Source organism: Bison bison, unplaced genomic scaffold, assembly GCF_000754665.1.
Source record: "Bison bison bison isolate TAMUID 2011002044 unplaced genomic scaffold, Bison_UMD1.0 scf7180017864484, whole genome shotgun sequence".
Classification (NCBI taxonomy): domain Eukaryota; kingdom Metazoa; phylum Chordata; class Mammalia; order Artiodactyla; family Bovidae; genus Bison; species Bison bison.
The window spans coordinates 5,177,768-5,189,006 of record NW_011495044.1 but is presented as its reverse complement, the minus strand read 5'-3'; the positions used below and the strand labels follow the sequence as shown (position 1 = coordinate 5,189,006).

Genomic DNA, 11,239 nt, shown 5'->3' with positions numbered 1-11,239 from the left:
CCAGGGCACCCTGGCCGAGCGCATCCGCGCAGGGGGCGCCGGTGTGCCCGCCTTCTACACCCCCACGGCCTACGGGACCTTGGTCCAGGAGGGAGGCGCACCCATCAGGTACTTACCAGACGGCCACATCGCCATCCTCAGCCAGCCCAGGGAGGTGAGGGAGTTCCATGGGCAGCACTACCTGCTGGAACATGCCATCACCGCTGATTTTGCTTTGGTGAAAGGGTGGAAGGCCGACTGGGCAGGAAATGTCATCTTCAGGGCCAGCGCCAGGAACTTCAACGTGCCCATGTGCAAAGCCGCCAGAACCTCCGTGGTGGAGGTTGAAGAAATTGTGGACGTGGGGTCCATTGCCCCAGAAGACATCCATGTTCCTAACATTTATGTAGATCGCATAATACAGGGGGAAAAATATGAGAAAAGAATTGAGCGTTTAACCGTCCGGAAAGAGGATGATGAAATTTGCACGTCTTCAGATAACATAAGGACACGGATCATCAAGCGGGCAGCTCTTGAATTTGAGGATGGCATGTACGCCAATCTGGGCATCGGCATCCCTCTCCTGGCCCCCAACTACATCAGCCCCAACATCACCGTGCACCTTCACAGTGAGAACGGGATCTTGGGCTTGGGTCCCTTTCCATTAAAAGAGGAGGTGGCCGCGGACCTCATCAACGCGGGCAAGCAGACAGTCACCCTTCTTCCCGGGGGCTCTTTTTTCTCTAGCGATGAATCATTTGCCATGATTCGAGGGGGGCACATCAACCTGACCTTGCTGGGAGCCATGCAGGTTTCCAAATACGGTGACCTGGCTAACTGGATGATACCCGGCAAGAAGGTGACAGGCATGGGGGGTGCGATGGATCTGGTGTCCAGTTCCAAGACGCGAGTGGTAGTCACCATGGAGCACTGCAACAAGGCCAACGAACCCAAGATCGTGGAGAAGTGCACCATGCCACTGACTGGGAAGCGGTGCGTGGACCGAATCATCACCGAGAAGGCCGTGTTTGACGTGCACAAGAAGACAGGGCTGACCCTGATGGAGCTCTGGGACGGCCTAACAGTGGAGGACATCAAAAAGAGCACGGGGAGCCCCTTTGCCGTCTCCCCGAGCCTCAGACCCATGCAGCAGGTCAAAATGTAGCCCAAGAGTGAACCTCGGTCCCCGAGCGTGCGCTTCTGCCGTCACCTCCCAGGACTGCATTCCAAGGAAGCCACAGTCACATACCAGCATACCAGCATCTGGCCAGCTTTGTCCTGCCATCCCAGGCTGGCTGCCCCTGGATAGCCTAGGTTCTCTCAGGAGAGACGTGCCTTTGATTAAAAATTAAAGGAAAACAGAGACACTGCCTTGTATGTCCTGTGAGTTCTGAGAAAGCTGTTTCCCTCACCCTCCTCACTGTCTGTGATATTGTTACTGAAAATGCAACTCCTTGTGCCTGATGCACAGTGAGGCCAAACAATACTAAAACATTGGAGTTTGGAACAAAGAAAGGTTTATTACAGGGCCATGCAAGGAGATGCATGGCTCATGCCCTAAGAACCCTGAAAACTTTCAGCAAAGCCCTTTTATAGGCAAGGTGAGGGAGGGTCCTGATTAGTTGTTACAAACTTCTTGGTGACAGATCCTTTGCTCTTAAAGTCAGGTCATTGTCAGGTAAGGATGTTCCTGTAAGTCTCTACCAAATGAATGTTATTCTCTGCCCTGACAAGAAAGGGAAAGGTCCCAAGGCACAACTTTCACCCTCCAAGGTCTCAGTCCTGGCTAAGAGGAGGCAGATCTCAGTTGGCAGCGCCCTGAGGGCCAGGTTCCCAGACTCTGCCCAGCTATCATCACTGAAGGAGCCAGGCACCCAATCCAACCAGCTCTCAAGCTCCTCAGGCCACCCAAAGAGGGGGGAGATCAGGTCCCACAAACTGCGACCCAGGCAGACTGCCACTGCTATCTGGCCACAGAGACAAGGATTGGGGAGAGGTTCACTGCTGCCTCAAGGCCTGGGCCAAGGCTAGTTGATGGCCTTGGTGAGGGCTCTGGAGCCCTGCAGGATACAGCCCTCAGTCTGTTCCCTGGGCACGCCGGCTCACCTGCTGGCCCAAGCCTGGGTGAGCTGGAGGGCTTCCGGGAGAAAGCCAGGATCTACCTGTTACCTCACTCTCCACCTCATGACCATCACTCCACTGTTTTCTGAATCCCCTCACTAACTTTCCTTTCTTGACAATTAGTGGCTTGTAGGCAGGGCCCATTGGAGAAGGAAATGGCAACCCACTCCAGTATTCTTGCCTAGAGAATCCTGTGGACAGAGGAGCCTGGTGGGCTGCTGTCCATAGGGTTGCATAGAGTCGGACAGGACTGAAGCAACTAAGCATGCATGCATGCGTTGGAGAAGGAAATGGCAACCCACTCCAATATTCTTGCCTGGAGAACCCCAGGGACGGAGGAGCCTAGTGGGCTGCCGTCTACGGGGTCGCACAGAGTCGGACAAGGCTGAAGCGATTTCGCAGCAGCAGCAGCAGCAGCAGCAGCAGCAGGCGGGACCTATTATAGCACCGACCAATGACTGAGCAAGGCCAGTAATGGTCACTCATTGACAGTTGGTTGCTTATGGGGGAGGCCCACCGAGGCACCGACCAATGGCTGAGCAGGACCCGTTGCTTGGTAACAGGATGCTGAGTAATGAGAAGCAGTAATGGCTGCAGATTAGGGGCTGCCCTCACTGCTCTATTACAATATTTACCTTAAATTCTTTGCAGTTTGAGATGATCCCACAGTAAGGGTTTCATTGAAGTTTCTGCTGTCATGAGTGGGTCCTGAAATGTAGGGGAAAGTAATGGAGGAGAAACTGTTACGGAGCATAAGTTCTCTCTGCTCCCCCCCTTAACGAATCAACCAATCCGGAGACAACTTTTAGGGGCAAGGAAGAATGACTTTAATAAGAAAGCTAGCAGGCCGAGAAGATGGCAGACTACCGTCTCAAAAAAACCATCTTGTCCCAGTCCCAATTTGGGCCCCTTTTATGCAGAGGAGGGGGAGGGGACTACTGCAGTGCCAACCAATGGCTTACTGGGACCACTAACAGTTGCTTGTTGACAGCAATTCATTTAGGGGAGGGTCTTGGGAGAGGGACACTGTAGTGCCGACCAATGGCTGAGCAAGTCTGCTATAGGTTGTGCCTGTGGCGCCCCTGTTCCCCACTGCCAATGTCCATTTCACAGTCTTGTGGTAAAAGGGGCAAGGATCTTTCTGACTACTTCCTGTTGAATAGGGGCGATGAGGAGATGATTCTGAAATGGAATTGATCAGCTTTGGGTTGAGAATATTCCTTAAAATTTTAGTAAGCACTACAATTCTTTATCTTGAGAATATTCGTTACAATTTTAGTAAGCACTACAATTCTTTATCTACAACTATTTGAACATAATGAAATCCTTCTATGAAAGTTAAAAGATGTATTTATTTGGGGCTGCATCAGGTCTTAGTTGCGGCACGTAGGATCTTTGTCGTGGCCTGCAGAATCTTCCGTTGTGGCACACAGGTTCACAGGTTTCTCTCTAGTTGTGGTGCATGGGCTCAGTAGTTGTGGCATGCCAGGCTTATTTGCCCCACAGCATGTGAGATCCAGGTTCCCAGGGATTGACCCCGCATCCTCTATATTGGAAGGCAGATTCTTAACCATTGGACCACCAGGGAAGTACCTACCATGAAAATTTAGTCTCAGTATTTACCCTTTTCAAAGAGTAACCTTAAATCTTCTAAGGGTTCACAAACCCGTTGCTCTCTAGGTCTCTCAGGAGTTGGGTCATTTTCTCCCTTTTTAAAATATTTATTTGACGGCACATAGGACCCAGTACCCTGACCAGGGATGGAACCCAGGCCCCCTGAAATGGGAGCATAGAGTCTTAGCCATAGGACCACAAGGGAAATCCCAAGAGCTGGGTCATTTTCTGATGACAATGGGCTATCTTAACCCAAGTGTGATGAATCCATGGCTTTACTCCAGCTAAACTGACAGATGAGTGCATGGTAAGGACCACGTGTGGGCCTGCCCACTTGCAATCAGCTGATGCTCAGGCCCTTATTCTCTCTGGGTTTTAATGAGAGAAAACTCTCTTGGTCTCCAGATGCAAAAGGATGCGAGCCTACCTCAATTGGATAGTCAGACCTGCTGGAAGCAAACTCATGAACAGAGATTAGTATAGTGCCCAGAGTTTTCACGTAATTGGCAACTGCTAAATCTTTCAGAGCACTTATAGACTCTCCTGCCCGGGCAGACATCTGGAATGACCACAATGATACAATATTTCAGAGGGGCTTAATTAAGCCTACTTCTAGGAGCCACTCTGACTAGTAGCAGGGCAACTGGCAAGGCTGTATCCCAAATTAAATTAGTCTCTTCACATATTTTAGCAATGCTCCTCTTTAATGTATGGTTCATTTTCTTGTTGTTGTTGTTTTTTTTTTTCTGCTGATTGTGTTCTCCAGGATGAATGTAGCTTCCAAGTAATTTGCAGTGCCTTAGACACTCGTTGGGTTTTGCTAGAGACAAAACAGGCCTGTCATCACTTTGAAGGGAGTGAAGCAGTCTGAACTGGGAGGCTATTTCCTTAAGGAGGGCTTCCCTTGTGGCTCAGATGGTAAAGAATCCACCTGCAATTTGGGTTTGATCCCTGGGTTGGGAAGATTCCCCTGGAGAAGGGAACAGCTATCCACTCCAGGATTCTGGCCTGGAGAATTCCATGGACAGAGGAGCCTGGCAGGCTACAGTCCTTGGGGTTGCAAAGAGCTGGACACAACTGAGCAGCTTACACTTTTACTTTCCTTAAGGAGAACCTTAAGCATTTCAGAGGCTTTTTCTTTCCTGGTGGGATATGCCTCCACTCACCCTGAAAAAGTGTACACAAATACTAGCCGGCATCTGAAATTTCCTGTGACTCAAAGCATTTGAGTGAAGTCTGTTTGCCAGACCTCAGTGGGGCGGGCTCCTCTGTGTTGAGTCCCTATCTGGGGAGGTCTGACAGCAGTCTTGGGGTTATTTTTCACACAAATCATGCAATTTTGAGTGACTCACTGGATGGTCCTTTGTGGGTTAAGCCCCATTTATGTATTTTTGCACTCCATACTCCAAGTAAGGGGCTCAAAATCATGTCCCTTTAAAGCTTCATAGAGGGGCTTTACTATGAGCCCGTAGTTCAGGATCCAAATCCAACAGAATACTGCCATTCCCAGAAACCCCCTGAGTTGTCTGTGAATCGTGGGTGTTCCCAAGCCTGTGATTACCTGCAGGCGAAAGCCCTCACTGTCCATGGGAAAGGACAAAACTCAGGTATGTGACTTATTGCTTACGTACTTGGGCCTTTTTCTGGGAGACCTTATATCCACAATCAGCCAAATAATTCAGGGTTCTTATGGTATCTTGTAGACATTTATCATGTGTGAATCTTGCTAAAAGCATATTGCCCATATATTGGAATAAGAGTTTTTCATCCAATATCAAGTTTCTCAGGTCCCTAGCTAACGTTATCTCTGAACAAGGTGGAGGAATTCTTAAGTCCTTGAGGCAGGACTGTCCAACAATACTATCGGACTCTGTGTTTCTGGGTCCTGCCATTCAAAAGCAAACAGCTGCTGTGATTCTTCTGCAATAGGAATGCAGAAAAAAAGGCATCTTTCAAGTCCAAAACTGAGAACAAGTTATTTTCTCCCAGAAGAGTTCTAACCAGAGTGTGTGGATTAGGTTGGGCTTCCCAGGTTGATCAGTGGTAAAGAATCCACCTACCAATACAAGAGATATGGGTTCGATCCCCGGGTCAGGAAGATCCCCTGGAGAAGGAAATGGCAACCCACTCCAGTCTTCTTGCCTAGGAAATCTCATGCACAAAGGGGCCTGGTGGTCTGCAGTCCATGGGTTGCAAAGGAGCTGGACATGACTTAGCAAATAAACAACAATGGATTAGGTACCACAGAGTGCAAACCTTGAACTATTTCATTAATAGCCCTTGAGTCTTCGACAAAGTGATACTCTGTTCAGTTTGGCATTTAAAAAATTTTTTATTTATCTTTATTTTTGGCTGCTCTGGGTCTTCCTTACTGCACTTTTTTCTCTAGTTGCAGCTGGCAGGAGCTACTCTTTTGTTGCGCTGCGAGGGCTTCTCACTGCTGTGACTTCTCATTGCAAAGCACAGGCTCTAGGCTCACGGGCCTCAGTAGTTTCCGCACTGTCTCAGTAGTCATGGCTCACAGGCTTAGGTGCTCCTCGGCATGTGGAATCTTCCAGGACCAGGAATTGAACCTGTGTCCCGTGCATTGGCAGGCGGATTCTTATCCACTGCACCACCCGGAAAGTCCAAGTTTGGCTTTTTGATTGGGAGGATGGGGTGTTATTCGGGGACCTTCAATGTTTAGTCAGTCCTGTTTTAAGAGTTTTTTCAAGAATTAGCTGAACTCCCTTTGGGGTCCCTTGCCTCAGAGGGTATTGTTTTAGATTAGGTGTCCCAGTGTCCCTTTTTAATGGGACTTATATTAGCCATGCATTTTTGGCCTTCCGGGGTGCCATCAGCCCATACTTCCAGCCTTACCTTTTTTTAGACCTCAAGGGCAGAAGCGGTGGGGAAGATCTCTGTCACCTTTTCTGGGGTGTCTATGAGTGCCATCTGTAGCTTACAGCATGCTCTGGTGGGACCCTGATGTCAAGCTACTTTGACAAAAAAAAGTTACTTGAGCATTTAATTTACAAACGAGATCTCAACCCAAAAGATTGGACATGCTGGCATATATAAGAAACTGTGTTTCAAGATGAGGTCACCTAACTGGCATTCTAGAGGTCTGTAAGAAAGAATAATTTTGTACTTTTCCAGAAACTCTTGAGACCAGGATGGACTGAGATGTTTTCTGTGTCACCTTGGTGTCTACGAATCAGAAAGTCAGTCAACTTGTCCCTCACTGTCAGTTACCTGGGACCCTGCGGGGAAAGTGGAATTGGGCACCTCAAGTCTAAAGGAGCCCCCAGGCCTCTTCATTCATCATCAGAGTGTTCCTGTCTTTCTACCAGATGGGAGGCTCCTGTCTTTCTTTTGTTGTTTTACTCTTTTATTCTTCAGCCCAGGACACTCCTTCTGTGCCCTTCCTTCTTACAGTAAACACATTGTTTCCTCCCCGTGTGGGCTCACTTCTCTCCTGGGTACTTGCTTTCCAGGAATCCAACGCTGTGGCCAGAAAAGTTATGTTCTGTCTTGCATCCTCTTACTCTGACCTTGTTCCCTGTTGTTGAACATCTTAAAAGCAACATCTATCAATTGAGAAGGGCTCATTCCAAAGGCACCATCTGATTTTTGTAATTTTCTTCTTATATCTGGGCGCTTTGCCCAATGAAGGTCATATTTACCATTCTCATATTTTCAGGGGCCTCGGGATCTGCACCAGTATTGTGCCTATAAGCTTGATAAATTCTTTCTAGAGACTCTGATGGATCCTCACTGAGTTTTTGGTGTATCTCTTGAATTTTGTTTAAGTCTTTTGCCTGATCTTTCAAAGACCCACACTTCCTATAATGCTTTAGGAGCAGCATGTCTCCATTATTAGGATCCCAGTTGGTCTCGGCAATAAGGACTGCCAGGTTTGCTTCTGGAATTCCATCTGGATCTGCTAGATGAAGCTGGTTTGCTTCCTCTCTAACCTTGTCAAAGATTGTCCTTCTTTCATCCCCAGCAAGCATCATATTCATACGAGTATGAGTGCCTGCCCAGGAGGAATAGTGAGTGCAAAGCTAGCAGTGAAAAGTTCAGTCATATGGAAGGGGTCCTCTCAGTATGTAGGGTTATTGGGTTTTCCAATTAAACAGATCTGGAGTTGAGAATGGCTTGTGCATCCATAGAAACCAAGCCGGCTGGCCATCTGCATTAAAACCTCCTACAGGATATCAGCACAAAGAAAATTGCCCTGTTCCAGAAGTGGCTCCCGGTCCAAACTGGGTGCCCTATTGGGTCTTAAATGGTGACACCAAACCAGGTCCCTGTGCCTGGGAGTTAACATGAAGTGAAGTGAAAGACGCTCAGTTGTGTCCAGCTCTTTGCGACCTCATGGACTATACAGTCCATGGAATTCTCCAGGCCAGAATACTGGAGTGGGTAGACTTTCCCTTCTCCAGGGGATCATCCCAACCCAGGAATTCAACCGGGGTCTCCTGCATTGAAGGTGGATTCTTTACCAACTGAGCTATCGGAGAAGCTGGGGGTTAACATAGAACCTCTAACTGATCCCCATAAGTAAGGGAAACAGGAGGCAGTAAACACGTTGGTAGCATGGTGGGTGTGGGGTGGCTAAAACAACTGCTGTCTGCTCAGCCAGTGGGAGAGCTAGGTTGGCCAGAGAGGAGTTTCAGGTTTTGAAATAACATGTCCTCACTTTTGCTTTCTTCCCTCCCTCTTGTAGAACAGGTTTTCCCTTTAGTTGCTGTTACCATGATGCAGCAGCCTCTGCCTTCTCCTCCTGATACAGGAGCATAAATGCTTCTACATCAGGATCTCAAAACACAAAACAATTGTAATGCAAGACTGTATAATAATTAGGTGAGCCGTTCAAGGGTCATTGCTCTCCTGATCCTAATGTATACTGGGGCCACATACTATTTTTTTTTTAATTTAATTTTTTTAAATTTTTTGGCTGCACTGGGTCTTCATTGCTGCACATGGGCTTTCTCTAGTTGTGGCCAGCAGGGGCTATTCTTTGTTGCAAGCACAGGCTCTAGGGCACACCGGCTTCAGTAGTTGTGGTGCAGGCTCATGAGTTTTGCTGCAAAGCATGTGGGATCTTCCTGGACAGGGATTAAACCTGTGTACTCTGCATTAGCAGGCAGATTCCCAACCACTGGACCATCAAGGAAGTCCCAGGGCCACACACTATTCCAGAAGAATATCATCTCTTTCTTAGTCATAGGCCCACAGCTATATTTTTACCCATTTATTTAAGATACACTCCAAAGAGCTTTCCTTAGGGACAGATGTTCCTAAGATGATGGGACAAATAATTCCCATATTTATAAGTTCAAGAATAACAAAACACGGACATCCTTGGTGGTCCAATAGCTAAGAATCAGCCTGGCAATGCAGGGGACATTGCACCTAGGGTCCTGTGCACCTAGAGCCTGTGCTCTGCAACAAGAGAAGCCATTGCAATGAGAAGGTCATGTTCCACAACAAAGAGTAACCCCCACTCGCCACAACTAGAGAAAGCCCACGTGCAGCAGCAAAGACCCAGTGCAGCTAGAAATAAAAATATATTAGTAAATAATAAATTTTTAAAAGAAATACATTTAAAAAAAGAACAACAAAACACACACAAACACAAGAAATTCGAATATCAAAAGCACAAAGAGATTCCATCCTGAACAAATGCCAAACAAAACCCAGTGAACTGGTTCACAACAGGAAGAGTCCAAAAATTTCCCTCTCCAACAAGATATCCCAGTCAAATGAACAAATTGGCTTTTCCCTTAAAGGAAAAAGCCTTAACTGAGAAGAGAAAACCTTCACGGCTGTATATGGTATAGGGAACCTGTTGGCTCCCGAATGTCAGTTCCTTGCTCCAACTGCCATGCCCTGGGGCAACCAGGGCCACTTCAGGGAATTTTGAAGGTTAGACCCTCAGGACAAGTGGTCCCAGCAGCTCCTAAGGCCTTACCGGAAAATACCCTACGTGGGGCCAGCTAGCCACAAGCATCAAGGCTCCTCCTGGCTGGCTCATCAAAATTTGTTACTGAGCCCAAGCTAGTTCTGCTCACCAAATGTCAGGCCAATAAATTGGGAGACAAGTTGTTGGGACAAGGAAGAACGACTTTAATCAGAAAGCTAGCAGACCAAGAAGACGGCAAGCTAGGGCCTTAGAAAAAACTATCTTGTCCCAGGCCAAACGTGGGCTCCTTTTATACAGAGGAAGGGGAGTGGGCGGGGCCTACTTCAGTGCCGACCAATGGCTTAGTGGAACCACTAATGGTACCTCCTTGAGTTACTCGCTTGGGGGTGGGGCCCATTGCAGTGCCGACCAACGGCTGAGCAGGGCGGATTAGGTTGTGCCTGCCCTACCTGGCACCCCACTCCAGTACTCTTGCCAGGAAAATCCCATGGACGGAGGAGCCTGGTGGGCTGCCGTCTCTGGGGTCACACAGAGTCGGACACGACTGAAGCGACTTAGCAGCAGCAGGAGCCCTACCCCTATTATAGAACAACACCCAGAGTCTACAGTAAGGCTCTGTTTTACTAGAACCATGAAAATCTGCATAAATGTGAATTTTTTGTGATCAGGAGAAATGCTGTCTGAATGAAAGATGGTTTTCCTTTGGCCCTCTGACTTTTTTTCTAGGGCCTTTCATTCTGTCACTCTTTTACTTGTAGCCTCACCTCCTCTGCCTCCCACATTTCTCCTTCTTGTAGCTAAATGGATGTCTCTAGAAGGGAAAAAGACTGTTTAGGCAGCTAGTAAACTGGTCAGAGGGTCAGCTGAAGAGGGAGAGACTGTGGGTGCTAACATTCCTCAGGGAAGTCTCCTCTGAATAAACAGTCTGCCTGTGTGTGGCCAAAGGCTGTGACTTAGGTAGGAGGGGTTCTAGAAACCTGACCAGTGGACTTCAGTGGGTTTTCCCATCGCAAATCATAGTGTTCCTATGTTGTCCAGATCAGACACTAGACCCTTCCGCTCTGTCCCATAGCCTAAACCGGCCTCTTGCTCATACTCCCTTGAAACCCAAGAGGGGCAGAGAGGTACTTCATCCTGAATCCACAGTCTCACAAGCTAGGGAGAAAAAAATGTGTGTGTGTGTGTTTCAACACAAGCCTGCTATGGAGCTCACGCTTTCTCAGTGTGGCCCTAGGGCTCCACACACCAGACAGGAGCTCGTGGGTAAGAACACGAAGCTCCAGCTGGTCCAGGAAGGCCTTTCGGAGAGGCCTCCCTGGAGCCTCACCCTGGCGAGAGGCCCAGATCCTAAAGTGGAGATAGTGTACCCAAAGGGACAGCCACAGGGTGACAGGGGACCGTCACCAGGCGGGCATGGGATGGGCATCACTGGGTGGAAGCCCCCTTCCGGGGCTTCTGGAGATGAGGACCTGACCGCCCTGGGTGTCAGGAGTCTTCCAGCAGCAGCCAGGACAGGCAGAAGTTTCCAGTAGCAGAGCAGTGAGAGGGCTGTTCAACAGTAGGAAGAAGGAAAAGGGTTGAGTTCCTAGTTCTCCTGGTGAGGAAACAACCCAC

The 11,239-nt window shown here is 48.4% G+C and overlaps 2 protein-coding genes across 2 annotated transcripts in view; both read left to right on the top strand.

Moving 5' to 3' along the window:
- Positions 1-1,225, top strand: part of LOC105004964 (succinyl-CoA:3-ketoacid coenzyme A transferase 2, mitochondrial-like) — a 3,166-nt gene extending 1,941 nt beyond the window's left edge. Inside the window, exon 2 of the mRNA XM_010862789.1 lies at positions 5-1,225. Within this exon, the coding sequence (XP_010861091.1) occupies positions 5-1,144 (1,140 nt within the window). The 3' untranslated portion in view covers positions 1,145-1,225. The remainder of the gene's footprint in view (positions 1-4) is intronic.
- The window catches only part of BMP8A (bone morphogenetic protein 8a), a 59,137-nt gene that overhangs the window by 21,205 nt on the left and 26,693 nt on the right, over positions 1-11,239 (top strand). The gene's annotated exons all lie outside the window — the stretch shown is intronic.